At 32.3% G+C, this 17,453-nt stretch overlaps 2 protein-coding genes across 4 annotated transcripts in view; both read left to right on the forward strand.

The window, feature by feature from the left end:
• The window catches only part of LOC116774628 (lateral signaling target protein 2 homolog), a 31,752-nt gene extending 28,240 nt beyond the window's left edge, over positions 1-3,512 (forward strand). The window contains exons 11-14 of the mRNA XM_032667317.2: positions 301-482; positions 789-981; positions 1,374-1,504; positions 2,218-3,512. Coding sequence (XP_032523208.2) covers positions 301-482; positions 789-981; positions 1,374-1,504; positions 2,218-2,342 — 631 coding nt within the window. The 3' untranslated portion in view covers positions 2,343-3,512. The remainder of the gene's footprint in view (positions 1-300; positions 483-788; positions 982-1,373; positions 1,505-2,217) is intronic.
• Positions 3,513-6,207: 2,695 nt separating this feature from the next.
• Positions 6,208-14,234, forward strand: LOC116774629 (uncharacterized). Of its 3 annotated transcripts, none has more exons than XM_032667321.2 (9): positions 6,208-6,283; positions 6,720-6,781; positions 8,075-8,294; positions 8,367-8,581; positions 8,648-8,836; positions 12,896-12,946; positions 13,189-13,355; positions 13,636-13,731; positions 14,079-14,234. In XM_032667321.2, exons 2-9 carry the CDS (start codon positions 6,779-6,781, stop codon positions 14,143-14,145), a joined length of 1,008 nt encoding a protein of 335 aa, XP_032523212.2. In that variant the 5' UTR covers positions 6,208-6,283; positions 6,720-6,778; the 3' UTR covers positions 14,146-14,234. The 3 variants fall into 3 exon arrangements, with proteins under 3 accessions (XP_032523212.2, XP_032523210.2, XP_032523211.2); XM_032667319.2 differs by having other exon boundaries at positions 6,210-6,318; XM_032667320.2 differs by having other exon boundaries at positions 6,210-6,318; positions 13,189-13,352.
• Positions 14,235-17,453: the final 3,219 nt, after the last annotated feature.

Raw genomic sequence — 17,453 nt, forward strand, 5'->3', positions numbered from 1 at the left:
AAGTCAATTGACACTAAAAAACAATTTTTGACAAAATATATGAGCATGTGGATTTAATATATACAAATATTGTAATGCTTGTGAAAATATTAGGTACTTGTGAGGGACTATATTAATTTTTTTATAGTATTACTGAAAAGACCTGCGAATATGTGAATCCAGGGCTGGCCAGAGTTTAGAGTTTGTAGTTTTATCAACCCTAATATACGTTTCGTTTACATTCATAAGGAATTAAAATAATAGGCGTGACGTCACACAGTTGATATTCGGCTAACATATATCTTTAAATATCATTTCCAGGTCATCCGAGGATCTGATACATCGTCTGTTCGTGTGTATAGCCGGGGTGGCTGATCAGTTACAGACTAACTTCGCAGCGGATCTACGTAACATACTGAAGGCTGTTTTCCTCATGAACCAGACGGCGGATGTGCCAGAGAGCATAGAGTACCAGGCCGGGGAGGATCAGGTCATACAAAACGGTACGACTAACACTAGTTTTTACCCTCGACTTAGTTCGTAACAATTTCGGAATTTAGTTAAAACTATAGGTAATGTTAACTAATCGACAGCGACATCTATAGACTGTTATGCTGTTATCCCGTGAGAATTATAAGAGTCCTGGGATAAGTTATAGCCTATGTCTTATTCTGATGTCTGAGCTACAACACTGTAATGTTTCATCGATATCCGTTAAATATTTTTTTGCGTGAATGAGCAACAAACATGTATACAGCCTTACAAACATCGACAGGTAATGTTATTAAATCCTATATTACTTCGTACAGGAAGTTCTTTCGACAGCGTTTATTCAGCGGAGGAAGTGTACGCGGACAGTAACTCCGACTCTACATCAGAGCCATCTAGAGTAGCAAGACGTAACACAGTCAACTCTACCATGAACGAGCCTAACGTTAGCGATAGACGTAAATCAGCGGACACCATGCAAGCCTCTGTGTCAACTGGAGATCTGACATATAGGTTTGTAGACTACTGTTTTTTGATCGACTTGGAAAAAATGTGTTATGTCCTTTACATATATATGAGGGTGCAATTAGGTTTATATAAGGATGTTTTAATACATTTAAACAGTCGGTGACTACAAGACATATAAATTTATAATTATCCGAGAAGATAATAAATTAAATTTTTAATATCTATGTCAAGTTGAACTAAAGTGATAAAATTTTATGATATCTCACTGAACTTTATAATTTTTATTAATTATTCTGTTGTGTAGGAAATGTTGGTTTAAAATACTGGACAATATATAATGCGATAGTAACATATAGAATATGAAATTTCAATTAAGATATTCTGTTATAAATAATTAATGTGAATTAGTTTCTGATATGTAATTTTGTATGTATCAGGGATGACACGTCTTCGTCGTCAGTCGTGGAGCGGGCGCCCGAGTGGGTCCCTGATATAGCGGCGCCGGCCTGTATGAGATGCTCCTCACACTTCACAGCCTTCAGGCGTAGACATCACTGTAGGAACTGTGGTGAGTCAGTGTGTGTGTGTGTGTACATTGATAAGCCGATGTGTGCAAGGGTGAGCTTGTGTATGCGAATGAGTTCACGCATGTGCGTGGGCTAAGTAGGCGCCTATTTGTGTAGTGGCTACTATGTTCATAATAGATGTGTGTGTGCGTGTTAGTAGATGTAAGAATGCATGTGTATATGCCTATGTAGAAGTCTATTTGCTTGTGTGTTTGTATGTGAACTTATGTGTATGAGTGAATTACCTAGGGTGGCAATCGGAGGTTCCAGGAAAACTACGAAATGTACTTATATGTATATTATAAAAAAATTACAAACTTATAACCTATACCTAGGACTACATGATTGCCCCGATGTTAGGATAGCAATGCCATTCCATAGCTTGTTTGGTATCAGGAATCTTCTGGTTCACACGGCTTGGTGTTCGTTCCGCGGAGTCAGCGGCGTCACTCGTTATATGATATTTTATCCATACAACGATGTTGCCCCGGCGATGTCCATTTATTTTATAACATGTTGCTCTTTGTTTTATTTCATTTGTGTGTTTATATGTATCTACAAGTGTATTTATGTTTGCGTGACTGTGTACGTTTGTGTGTTTGTTCGTGTGTGTGCGTGCGTGCGTGCGCGCGTGTGTTTGTATGTGTGTGTATGTGATTTTAATTGTTTTTTTTATTACTAATGTAATTAATATTACGACATGTGTTTCTATCAGGTAAAGTATTCTGTGCTTCGTGCAGTTCGAATTCAATACCATTACCGAGGTTTGGTCAGTTGAAGCCGGTGCGTGTGTGTGAGGAGTGCTACCAGACCAACTGCGGGAGACAGACGAATCGGTGAAAATGTCATTGGAAAATATACCTTGTGTCATACGAAATAAAGTTAGCTGTTCAAAATTTATTTTAACAGATGTCATTTTATTGTGAGATATATAAAATAGAAAATTTTTAAACTATTTTAATAAATAATAGACTTTATTCCGTTGTATTAAGGTTTATTTTCTGAAATATTTTAATCGATCGCTCACAATTTCTAACATAACGTTATTGTTGAGAATTTTGTGTGTTAAATGTTACTGTATAGTTGAGAAAACAATAAAAAATATATTTCTTAGTTACTTTTAATTGAAAAATGTCTTTTAACTTTAAAATACGGCAGTGTTGCCATACACAGTTTTCAATATACTGAATATTATTACATTAAAAAAAAACATATATCCAGTATTGCCATGCTAAAACGAGAAATGTCCCTAAAATATAACATTACCTATAATTAATTTGTGATATTTGTATGTTATTCCACAACTAACCCGCCCTAGGTGACTATTAAGTACTGAAATGTAAAATTCCATTTTTGACTGATGTTATAAGCGAGTTTTTTTTTGTTTTGTTTTTGATAGGTAGCTCTCTATACGCTAGATGTCGCTACATTATTTGATATTTTTGTAAATGGCGTAACTAATAAAAATTGACTCAGCTACTATTATACATTCATGAAACATTTAGAACATAAAGTTTATATCAGATGCAATATATTGTATGCAGAGTTATATATATATGTATATATATATATATGTATATATATATATATGTATATATATATATATGTATATATATATACATATATATATATAACTTCTTTCATGTATAGATATGTTTTGTAATAAAATTTAATTATCCGCAGAACATTTCAAACTATATTATAATCTATGTATATTAACGTTAAGGAGTTACGTTCAGATAGCGTCTATTTTTTAAGAGTACGTTGAAATGATGTTTATATATATTTTAAATAATTAATCAGCGTTGATGTAACAGAGGATTCCATACTTTTATAACATTAGTATAGTTGTATGTATGTATAGATATTTTGTAAAGGTTTAATTTGTGTTGGCTTTTCCTTTTTGAATGATATTTCTATGTTTTATGAGACCACAACGTCTAAGTGATATAATGATACTGTTATATATTTTAATCGTGTAAAATAAATGTCGGTTTTATTATTAGATAAGGTATGTTTTATTTTAATAAGGTCAATGAAATATATAGGTTTGATGGAAGATTGGAGGAAAATTTAAAAAAAAATATATGATAAAAATGTAATAATATCTTTTAAGTTACTGAAATTATTTACCAGAATTATAACCTGATTTGATGTTTAGGTAAATTGTTTTCAATTATTTTGTGGTTCTTTAAAGCATCCAAGGGAATTTATACACACATATGTGTGCAAAATGTGTGCTATAATTGCGCAAAGTGTGCCCAGACTGTATTCGGTTCATATTAATGTTTTTTTTTCCACCTTCTTTAAAATAGTTCTGATTTTAAATTTGTTAAAAAAATCTATTTGAATTTGTGGTTATAAGTTTATCTGTCGATTTTTTAGTTCACATATTGCCTTTGCGATTTATGACCTCGTAGGAATTGTACCTACCAAAAATGTTGTTTCTTAAACTTTACAATAATTATTAAGTATATACACAAATTAATTAAAAATAGTTTGGTTTAATTTTTTCCATTATTGTTAAACAACTTAACTTTATAAAGTGGTTTTTTTTAATATCAGCGGAATATTAAAGATTACGTGAAGTTAAATTCACCTCAGCAGGCAAAGTTTTAATTAGATATCATAATCAATGTATTAGGAACTTTGTCATGTTCAAATCAAAACAATTTTAATATCTTTACTTCTATAGAATTTGATAGTTTTTGTTCGCGATTACGTCCGCTTTCAACTCGGTTTTGTTTTAGAGATAAATGAACAGCGTGTTCTTCGTATTATTTACACAGAAACGGACTGTCAGCGCCATCTATCGTGAGTGTCGCTTGACTACACACTACTTGCGACTTAAGAAATATTCCTAAGGAAACTGCACGGACTGTAATAGAATTGTAATGTAATAGAAAAACCGTGATCACGGTTGCTGAAAAGTAAACGAAACGTCGGGATTATGTAGATTTTAAATAATTAAATTGCGCGTAGTTTATCCGAAAAATATTAGTTTCATTTAAATGAATAAAACCCGCGAAAATCTTAGATCTCATTATAGAAATCTAGGTTCCTATGATTTGTTGATGTTTGATTTTCAAACAATAATAATTTTATTCCCGTCACAATAAATAGAAGCGTTTAATGTTTCATGTAAAGTAACCTTTATTTAGTATTATTTCAAATGTGACGAATATACCGTATTCATACCATGCTGTTGACAGAACGGAGATCTTTAATTATGAAGTACTTCATTCCATGGATTGCCAATCAACAAATCATTCGTTTCGCTTAACACAAAAAAGATAGATATATACGATTTCCTGTTTATATTTTACTTAAAATTTTTATCTTAAAATTTTTGATACGCAACATGATTCGTGTTGTACTTAGTTCATCCATAAAGTTCTGTTACAAACTAAAATGTCCTTTTTTGATGGAGTAATGTAATATTATTAAATTTTATACTCATATATTTTTTTAAGTGTCAGAAAAAATATATATATATTCTTTTCGAATTGGCCATCTTTGACTTTTATGTAGACTTTTAATCTGTCTAGCCACGAATTTTAAGACGCATTGATTTCAAGGAAAATTTCGCCTCCTTTTGCTCTAAAGTTTTTTAAGACAGTCAGCTAGTTGTTAAGAATAGGAATTGTCTTCTAAAACTGACCAATGATATGAAGTCTCAATGGTTAAGATCTTGAAATCCGGAAAGCTGATTTCGAGTCATTTTTGGGTAATTTGTGCCTCGTGACCAGGTGCAAGGTCCCCTGGAAAGTCCATGATATATTTTTGAATACTTTATGGCTGAGAGGTTTCATAACATGATCGACGATTGTGCCTTTATACGCTTTGGCTGAAGCGTTCACTCCTTTTTCACAAAAACGTAGTTTTGTGACTCTTTGATCCCCATCAATCCATCATTGACGCAGGATGACGAGCACGTTGTGAGTTTCCGACCACATCAACAACTTTTTTAGAACTGTCATGGTACACTTTATCATGTAGTCAGTTTATTCATCCGCAAAGAAGATATATAGATATAGATATAGATTCTGTGCCTTTCATCTACGTATCACGACAACAGGCGTTTTGATCGATCCGGTCTCTCTAATTGAGAAAGATTTTTTTGAGGCATGTCTGTATATTGTGAAGGCACGCACTGAGTTTCAAGTCTCGTTTTATAGAGTCCTAGCGGGAATCTTCATTTCTCGCAATAACATTTTTTGCATGCCTATGGGGTTTCCACGAATTCTGGCTTCAAGAGCATTTGCAGTTCTAACAGCACGCGGACGTCTAGATCTTTTCTGGTCATCCACAGACTGTGTGTAGTTGTATCTGTTGATAGTGCGGTATACAAACATACGGCTGATACCACTTTTGAGGGATCCGGAATAATTCAAGTTCCATACAGACTATGTTAAATTTTATATAATACCCCATTCCATGTTGTAATTTAATAATGAGCACGAAAATATATATGAGATGGTGCAAAGTCGAAATATTAAAAAAAAATACATGTTCCAAATTCAAAATATTAAAATAGTTGAAAAAAAAATTACTTCTTTATGCGAAAGATATGAAAGACGTACTAAGTGCTAATATTTAATGCTAATCTTATTTTTTCTGGTGGTAAACTTAAATAACTTGTTTTTAACCTATAATCAAATCTGATGATAATATTTGTTTGTAGACAACCTTATTGTTTATTTAGCGAAACCGTGAGATAAAACATAATTGATGAAAGAAACGATTATTTTTTGTGAATTCGTTACGAAGATGATTGTCAGGTTGAGTTATTTTCTGGTTTTATTTCTTTTGTATTGTAAGTTATTTCATTTTATAATTATATTTTTAATATCTACAAATAATTTGCTCGAAAAAACAAAATTTATTATTTAAATGTAAACGTGAAATTTTCTATAAATAAAATCGGAATTGCTTAGATTTCAATGAAATAATAAAGAAACATATGTTGGGAGACGAAAGTAAAAAAAAAAGATTTAAACACAAACCGTAGTTTAAGATTTTTCTTTATTCGTTTAGTAATTAAAGAACACACTTAAATCACATACATAAGAGCAAAATACAGTAAAAATTTTGCAAACAGTTTTAAATTTTTTTTAGTTCCTTTCAAAAATATCACAATGTTCATTGATAAGGTGCGTTCAAAAACCAATACAATATAAAGTGCTAAGTATGTAATTTCGCTTTATTTGCTTATAGTTAGTGAAGGTCAGCGAAGAATTAGATTCGGACAAAAAGTAACGACTCCGAAAAGGTACATGGTGAGTGCTTACATCTTCAGAAACTTATAACATTCCTGTTCTTATTGAATCCAAAAAAAATAATGGTCTATGACGCGTTCTTGGTTAAGGTAAGCCTAGTTTTATATATACGTTATATATATCTTGTTCCTATTTGTGTTTAAGATAGAGGGGCATAAATACAAAAACATACTTTTTAGCCTCATTTAATAATTTTAATAATAATAAAATATCATATTATTTTATGGTGAAAATGAAAAAATATGTTTTAACCGATAAACGAATAACGTTTGGACGTATGACTTAAAATTCGATATTGTTCTCCTACCAACAGAGTCTATAACTGTCGTAAACACGAGTGGTCGGGGCTAGTATATACATGCTTTTAAAATTATATTAAAATGAACTTCGATTATGATGTCACACAAATACGATGTTAGTAGGTAGATTCCTTCCCAAAAAGATATTTTCGTTGGAACGAATAAATATATATATGATGTTTGTTTAAAAGCAGCTTTTAATAAATATAATTACGATTTTCCTCAGCAATATAATTTGAAAAATAATTATTAACAATCTGTTAGGTAAGACCTCGTTTAAATAAGTCATTTTAAAATAGAGTATAGTTTTTTATTGAATGCGGAAATTACTATGCGGAAGTAATCATTTAAAAATTAATTAATAAAAGAATAGTAAACGCTCAATTCCACTGTCCAAGCTCTTCTTTCTAGAAATTACATAAAAATACCCGAATTTATTAATTTACAATTTCTTATTATTTTTTAAATTATATAACTAATATTAATATTATACTTTATTAATAATTTTTTCACGATTTGTTACAGTTAGTGGATCGTTGAGTAAAAAGTTATTCAATATTTATTATTAAAAATCAAGGATATTGCTCATACGTCCCTTAATTTAGGCGCACGATATGTTATGAATATTTTTTTAAATTATTATGCTCTAACGTAAAAAAAAAAACAGAAAAAGATTTAAAAACTGGACTACACTTCATAAACAGTAACAAAATTAAAAGTTAAACATAGAGAAGTAAAATATTATATATAGATATAGTTTTTTGTGAAATTTGGTGATTATAATGTGAATAAATTAAACAATGTTTTTTTCGAAGGCGTTCAACCCACGACATTCAACACGTACGTCCAAACTGAAACTGTATTCAAAATTTGTTTCATTAATCCATCAGACCAAACAAATTTAAACCTTTACATCGTATTTAAATAAAACTTGCAATAAATAAAATAGGAACTTTAAGAATCTTACAATATTTTTTTATATATTATTTTTTAGGTATATCTTACACAAGCGAAGCGTCACTATGATTCTTGGATTTGTGGAGGTGCTATTATCTCCCGATTTCATATACTAACCTCAGCAGCTTGTGTTGAAGACGTCACTGATCTATACGCTATCTCTGGGACGATGTCCTACATTTCACCAAACAAGATCCATCACAATGTTTGCTCGAAAAACACCAAACGAAAAATTGTTTATACTTGCATACCCAAAGGTACATCAACCAGTGCACGCTTAAAATTGCACGATCTCCTCGTAATAATTACAAAACTATTTATGTTTCCAGAATATAAATTGGATTACGAGAAAGTTGATGTATGGTCTTATAATGATATAGCTGTCGTAAGAGTGGACATTCAATACGATTTTAGCGATCCGTTGTATGACAAACATTGCCAATTTAGACCTAACTCGATTCCAATAAACTTTAATATAGCTAACGAAAATAAAGGCAGGGCTGTCGTGACGTTCGGATTTGGACACCAGAGCCTTTGGAGGCTGGTCGGATATTTTTCATTTTAATAATAATTTAAAATATTTTCTTTAACTCATAATATTTTCGTTTAGAAACATACAACAGATGATTATAACTACGCGGATCTTATGTATACGTCGGCACAGATTTCCGATCAAGGTAAATGCAAGGCCGCTTATCTAAAACCTAATTTAACCGAAAACATTGAGAAGTACATGATATGCACGAATGCCTCTGGGAACATCGACAGTAACGGAAAGTTGGTTCAGAGACGAACAGATGTAAGTACTTCTGACATTGAATATATAATCACATTTATTAAACCTGAATTATTTGTGGACATATTTAAAATAATGTTATTGTAGTTGCGTAAAAATATGACGAAATAGGTTTACACAAGAGCATGTTAGGTACAAATCCATATAAATAATATAAAGTTTGATAAGAATGCAAAATGAAAAATTACACACATAGCTACGGTAATAGCCGTTTATAAACCCTACTGATAATATAACAGTAGAAGTATTACAGATAAAAAATGATGTTTTGAAAAGTAACGCTTTTTTAAACTATAAAAATGAATTGAAATCGAGATCAGTGTGGGTTATACGTAATAAAAATTTTAATGTTCAACCACGAAATTGTTTGCAAACTGTCATAGAAAACTATATCTAGGCAATAGAACAGTCTTGAAATAGATGTAGGTCATTACCTATATAGAGTGTAGCTTATATTCATATCTTGTGAATATCGTGCAGCCAATTAAGAACATTTTAAATTCACTCAAACGTTCATTGTAAAGGATCGTAGAATTGAACTTTTGTAGTGTATTCAGTATGGAACAGATATTGAATTCACATTCGTCTGTATTCTTGATTTTTATTTTTCTCATACTAAACAACAAAGACAGCTCTATAAGTAATAAGGTCTATATTTTATATTGTATTCTACATATACGCTCGAGTCCTATTGATAGACTACGATACTCTGCCCTGGTAGAATTATCAGTACACAGATTACAACAAAAATGAAATACAACAGACATCAAGAAAATTTGTCAGCGATGAACCACCTTTCAATCAAAGAATCCTCATTTTATAAAATGAAGTAACTGTCTTCATCACCATTTAATCAGGTCTTATAACAACAAAAATCTTACGATTTTCGCGAGTATACATTTAAATAAAACTAGTATTATTCGGATTTACTACGCGGATTTTATTATTTAAAAACTACATAATCCCGACGTTTCGGTTACTTTGCAGCAACCGTGATCACGGGCAGACGAGGTGTGAATGTCTGTCAGTTGGTCCTTGTTATTTATCATCTACCGCCATCGATTTCTTAATTTTCTGATGTACCGCTCTGGATGCCGGCAGAATGCGCTCACGGTGTCTTGAGGTCTTGCGGTGTGGTTACGGACATGGGATTTAATATTTTTAAGAACGGGGTCCCAGGTGTTTGATAGATTCCAGCCATCTTCTCTATTGAAATTGGGATGTTTTTTAATTTCAATAGCCTCGCGAATTAATCTCGGTATATACTTGTCCTCCCGAGCGAGGATTTGAGGTTTATCAAAACGAATGTAGTGGCCTGGTTTGTCCATTGTGTGTTCACACACTGCTGACTTCGACGCGCGCCTGTTTTTGATGTCTGAGATGTGTTCTTTAACCCTAGTACCGATGCTCCTCTTCGTCTGTCCAATGTATGACAAGCCACAGTCACAATCGAGTTTGTATACACCCGCTTGTTGTAAAGGAATGTTACTCTTGATTGGTCTCAAGAATTGGCTCACTTTCTTATGTGGTTTTTAAATAGTTTTAATGGAAACCTTCTTCAAGATGTTGCCTATTCTGTCAGTAACTCCCTTCACATATGGTAGTATCGCAGGTTGTCGTTCAACTGTGGGTGGCTTCAGGTGGTTCTTGCGATGCTGGCGAGGCACGGGCAGGTTGTTGCTGGTGAGAGCATGTTTTACATGCTGCAGCTCGGCCTCTAGGTGGTCAGCATCACAAAGATGTTGGGCTCTCTGTAACAAAGATTTGCCAACGGTAGCTAACTGGATAGGGTGGTGGTGTGAGTAACCATTGAGGTACCTGTCCGTATGTGTGGGTTTCCTATAAACAGTATGTCCCAAAGTATTGTCAGGATTCCTAACGACAAGTATATCAAGGAAAGCTAAAGAATTATTTGCCTCCAATTCTATAGTAAACTGAATCTTACTATTGATAGAATTAAGATGGTTCAGAAAAGCAGATGTTTTATTTTTATTTAATATTGTGAAGGTGTCATCTACATACCGTTTATATATTAAAGGTCTTATAGGAGGAGAGCAAAGGGCTCGCACCTCGAAGTCCTCCATGAATATGTCAGCGACAACGGGGGAAACCGGCGAACCCATTGCTACTCCATCTACTTGTATGTAGAATTCATCCTTCCACATGAGGTAGCCAGATGTTAGGCAATGCTTTAATAACTCTGCATATTCTATAGGCATATTGTTATCCTTTAACTTACCTCTTACAATCTCAATGCAGTCAAGAACAGGTATACTAGTGAATAATGACTGTACATCGAAACTGACCATACTGTCATTGTCGCTCAATTTTAGGTGTTTTAAATCTTTGACAAACTGGTAGGTCCTTAACAAATGACTTTGTGTGGCCCCGGAGAGGTGATAATATCTTTGAAAGAAATTTAGCCAGTTTATAAGTGGGTGAGTCAATCTGGCTTACTATTGGGCGTAATGGAACATCCTGTTTATGGATTTTAGGTAACCCATACAATTTTGGAGGTTTTGCACACGATGGTACGTGTCAAATCACTCGGATGAATTCTACATACAAGTAGATGGAGTAGCAATGGGTTCGCCGGTTTCCCCCGTTGTCGCTGACATATTCATGGAGGACTTCGAGGTGCGAGCCCTTTGCTCTCCTCCTATAAGACCTTTAATATATAAACGGTATGTAGATGACACCTTCACAATATTAAATAAAAATAAAACATCTGCTTTTCTGAACCATCTTAATTCTATCAATAGTAAGATTCAGTTTACTATAGAATTGGAGGCAAATAATTCTTTAGCTTTCCTTGATATACTTGTCGTTAGGAATCCTGACAATACTTTGGGACATACTGTTTATAGGAAACCCACACATACGGACAGGTACCTCAATGGTTACTCACACCACCACCCTATCCAGTTAGCTACCGTTGGCAAATCTTTGTTACAGAGAGCCCAACATCTTTGTGATGCTGACCACCTAGAGGCCGAGCTGCAGCATGTAAAACATGCTCTCACCAGCAACAACCTGCCCGTGCCTCGCCAGCATCGCAAGAACCACCTGAAGCCACCCACAGTTGAACGACAACCTGCGATACTACCATATGTGAAGGGAGTTACTGACAGAATAGGCAACATCTTGAAGAAGGTTTCCATTAAAACTATTTAAAAACCACATAAGAAAGTGAGCCAATTCTTGAGACCAATCAAGAGTAACATTCCTTTACAACAAGCGGGTGTATACAAACTCGATTGTGACTGTGGCTTGTCATACATTGGACAGACGAAGAGGAGCATCGGTACTAGGGTTAAAGAACACATCTCAGACATCAAAAACAGGCGCGCGTCGAAGTCAGCAGTGTGTGAACACACAATGGACAAACCAGGCCACTACATTCGTTTTGATAAACCTCAAATCCTCGCTCGGGAGGACAAGTATATACCGAGATTAATTAGCGAGGCTATTGAAATTAAAAAACATCCCAATTTCAATAGAGAAGATGGCTGGAATCTATCAAACACCTGGGACCCCGTTCTTAAAAATATTAAATCCCATGTCCGTAACCACACCGCAAGACCTCAAGACACCGTGAGCGCATTCTGCCGGCATCCAGAGCGGTACATCAGAAAATTAAGAAATCGATGGCGGTAGATGATAAATAACAAGGACCAACTGACAGACATTCACACCTCGTCTGCCCGTGATTACGGTTGCTGCAAAGTAACCGAAACGTCGGGATTATGTAGTTTTTAAATAATAAAATCCGCGTAGTAAATCCGAATAATACTAGTTTTATTTAAAAATCTTACGACTAATGTTTTGAATAGTTTCCGAAAAACTCATCGTATTTCACGTGTATATATCCGAAACAATTTTGTTGCCGAAATAACTTTTACGTCATATTCATATGATATGAATAAAAAAAATTATTATTTATAAATATATTATTTAATTTAAAAGGTTCACATCGTGATAACTATTCTACAATAATTATCTCAACCTTAAGAAAATGTGTTATTTGTAAATGTGTAATTAATAAAAAAAATATTTTCATAGTCCGTTAACGAAGACGACTCTTTGACTAGAAGGCAAGGCGGAATTTGTCAGGTAATAATATACCTTATCAGGTAATAATGTAAAGTAATAAATATTCTTTAATTTCTTTCTTTAAAAATGAGATTACTCTAAGAGGAAATAAAATTTTATGTCTACAACTTTTTATTTATGACAGCTTTTCACCCAAAGAATTGTGTATTCGAAAATTCGAAGATAGCGTGTAGTGTCCTATTTATTATTTGAAGTAATCGAGGGAGACCACAAAAAAATAAAGATTTTTTTTTTGTATCTAGAACGACCACGGAGGTCCTCTTGTGACTTGGATCAATGAAGAGGAGACAGTTCTGGGAGTGGGCTCTGTGTTCAGAGTCAATAAGGAGAGCAAATGCGAAGGACCTTACCTTTACACGAGCACAGCCCGAAACAAAGTGTTTATAGAATGTCTTCTAGAGGAAACGCAGTAATCTGTTACAAATTTTTACGTTCAAATATTTCCCTGTTAAACTCTTTTGTACTACGTTATTGAAATTGTTCAAATCTGCAATTCATTGTATAATACTTTTTATTTAAAACGTCATTTATTCCAGAACAGATTTGTCACAGACTAAAGTTACTCGATACAAAAATCTTGGTTAACGTGTTTAATATTTATGTATTGCTTAAATATTTTTTTTACTGTTGCTTATTTTTGATAATCTTTATATATTTATAACTAATAACGTCATTCCTAACAATTGCAGTGACAGACGGAGCTTTGATATTTGTAATCAAGAAGCTAGCGAACTCGGTTTTAAAATTGTTAGGAGATATGTTGTATGGAACGAAGATGATGCCGCGTGAGTTGAATTTTTAATATTAAGTATTGAAAATTGACAGTACATAGTAGACTTACTCTTTATGTACATTGAATTATTGAAGTAACTTGCCGATATAATTGAATTAGTAAACATTGTGTACAAATAATATAATATCACGTAATTTATATGAAGACAAATATTTACCTTATTATAATATATATATTTTTAATATTATACAAAAAAAACAACATCAAAAATCACGTAACGAAGAACATTTCTCTCTTTTCTAACAAAATAACATCTGACATAACAAAGAGGTTAAAATATAAAGAATATTAATCAAACCAAAAAAAATAGTTTTTGACCTTTAAATTACTTTGTTTCAGAATTGTGGACGACTCCGAAGTCAAAATAAGGAAACAGATTAATATGAATTTTGTAGGGATGGGATGATTAACAATATGCACCAAAATAGTAACTAATACAAAAACGATTTAACAAAATGTATCTCATAATGTTCAAAAGAAAATCTAATTGAAATATTATGGTTTATTCTAATATACACGCACACACACGCACCCACGCATACACGCACACACACACACACACACACATATATATATATATATATATATACATAAATTAATTTAGGTCCCTGATGTTTTCCGCGAGAAATTTAATATCTTATCTTCAAATTTCCGGTTGCTTTCAATGTCTTCTAGGAATAAAGTAATGTCTGGTAACTTTATATTGCCCAATAAGATATCTTCTATACTATTTACGGAAATGTTATATTAAAATAAATAAATAAAGCTGATAACATTATTCTTATTATAAATCTAATTATTTTACTTTATGAAATGAGTTTGTTTATTTAATATTTTTAAAAAGCATACTAAGGCCCAATGTTAATTCAGATCATTTGTCAGCGATTTTAAAAGTTCTAAACAATTCCAATGTTCGAGGCCTCTTAAATATTAAGTATTAAAATTTATTGTACCTTCATATTTCCATTCTAAACTAATTGGTTTTACTTATACTGAGCCTCTAAAAACGAATTACGTAATACGGTACATCAAACGACATAGATAATCCTCATGAAATAGATCTGCAAGTGATCGAGTGATCCATCAACCTCTGATTGAATTCCATATATAATCTCAGAGGTGAGTCGTGCATAGGGTCACAAATAAATGTAAATCAAGAGTAATTAATAAAGTTGCTACAGGCTTATTTTCTAATTATACTTTATTATATTTATAATTTACAATAGTAAATTAAAAATATTCAATTCGTCAAACTAATTGGACGGGTTCGATATATTTAATGGACACGTAAAAGTGAATTTTCTACTCGAAAATCATTTTAAATATCTCTTCGTTAAAGGTACATTTGATTCTATTGATAGGCGTTTGGAATATAAATAAATTAAGTAGCTATTATAAGTTTTAAACATGATTTTATTTTATTTCATTTAAATATATATATATATATATATATATATATATAAAATTTGAAAGAAATTGAAGTTGTTTATTTTGTATTTGAGATAAGTTTAAAAGAAGGAATATTGATTATTGTATATTTTAAGTACGAGGTAAACATAATTTTCATAAAAATACTGTATAAGTTCTTATACATTACTTTGTTAAATTATAGAAAAGTACTAATGTCCCTTAAACTTAACATTTCTTCGTTATAGCAGTAGTTGAAATAATTTGCAGGGGAGGGGTATTGAGTATGAGTAAGCAAGTAGGGGGCCAGGTATCTAAGACGTCCGTCACAGAGCTAGTATCCTCGCTGTTGATTTGTTAAAAATACATTGCAGGAGGGCACGGAACTATCTGCTTAACATAAAAACAAGGACTTAACTGCCGCCGGGGCAACATCTTCCATTTTTGAAGCTAGGTAGGGACCAGCTGCCATCTTTTTTGCCCTCTGTGGAAGACAAATGCTGAAAATTTATGGGGAAATTTGTACAGAAATATAAATAAGACATATCTGTATAAAGATTTTTTTTCTAGTTTTTCTCTGTACAAAAGCCGTCATCTGATTCAATCATTGAGACCCTGAAGTATTTAGAACTTTGGCTTTAAATATTAATTTGAAAAATTACCGACATAATGAATTTCCTAGTAAAAATAAATCTTGGTTACCTCCTAAATAATATAAAAATCATATATTACATTAAATGTTCAAGAAAACAGCAGAAGAAAGTAATTGGTTGGTTTGAAATATTTTTGAAAGCAAGTTAGAAGGGAAATTATTACGCATATGGTTTTGTCTGACTGATATGACAATATATGCTTCGTTAATCTAATTACACGGTACATGTCTCCGTGCCTTTGTTTTATATAAATAATTCTTGGACTATAGGCTCATAAAGAAAATATTTTTAACCATCAACCGCTGCTGATTAATACAGACAGGTGTCAGATAATATGCTATGGATTGCATGAAAGTGTGCTTTGAGAGATCTTGTTGGATTGAGAAATATAAGGTATGACTTTTTGAGAGGCACATGACTTAGATTCAACTACAAACCTTTTATTTTAAGTATTAATAAAATAAAATTTTGAAAAAGTGCAATCAGTTTCAAATATAATGACTTTATTTTTGTCTGTAACAATTTCAAGTTCTTTATTTTAAGACATTTATGAAATGACTGTCGCAGCCATAACACAAATTCATTTATTTTGTTCCGGTTTTTGTTAAATTATGAATTGAAAAGCTCACACCGAAACAAATTCTCGTTTCATAATAAGTTTTAAGAAATTGAAATATAATTTTATATCTACGAAATTCAACTTAAATTGGCTAATTTTTAGGAATATTTGAGTTAAAATTACGCTACATGAAATACCTTACACCAGGGGTCGGCAACATTTCGGCGGATATGGGCCATATAGTAAATAAGTCAACACATTCTTTGTAATGTAGTTTTAAGTGGATATTACCATGTCCATCATTACTTGCCGAGTCAAAGTCCTAGATTTGACAACACACCACTCCTCATGGATAATATATTGGAAAAATAAAGGACTACCGCATCAAATTTTTCTAGTTCATTCTTAACTCATACATGTCCTTTTTCTTCTTTTGTCGATTCACGTTTCTGCCTCCATCTGTTGGTACAATTACAAATTCGTCTTGCGGTATTTATATAGAGATCATGGCTTCTTGTCAAAATCTGCCGTTTACCTATCTTTTAGGCCACATAAATAATAGGGCAGAGTTGTGACACGTCATTACTTTCATCGAGAGATAAGGAGTTAGAGTGTGAGTAGTTATTGAAATAAAAAAGATGTTTGTATGTAAATATAATAATACAGTAAATTTTTGTAACTGAAATAATTATTTTTGTTGAAAGTTACTTACACAGCAGTCGTAGTCTGCAAGTAGATATATTTAGGGTCATATGCGGTCCGCATGCCTCGTGTTGTGGACCGCTGCCTCACACTACACTTAAATTGTCCAGCGCGATTTACTAAAACGCTTTGAAATCGAACCATTCACGGAAAATTGATTTTATGTTCACTTATCTAAATGGCTTTTGGAAACATCAATGAATAAAGACAATTTAAATGATAATAATATTATATTATTTTATTTAAAAAAAAATATTTTTTTATATAAAATTTTATCTAATAATTCTAATGAATTTATGAATTTTTTTTTTTTGTAGGAAGTGTAATTTAAAGTAGTGAAGGTGACTTCAATACTAATAAGTTAAGGAGTGTTTAAAATATGATATTTACTCT

The sequence above is a fragment of the Danaus plexippus genome, chromosome 23, assembly GCF_018135715.1.
Source record: "Danaus plexippus chromosome 23, MEX_DaPlex, whole genome shotgun sequence".
Lineage (NCBI taxonomy): Eukaryota > Metazoa > Arthropoda > Insecta > Lepidoptera > Nymphalidae > Danaus > Danaus plexippus.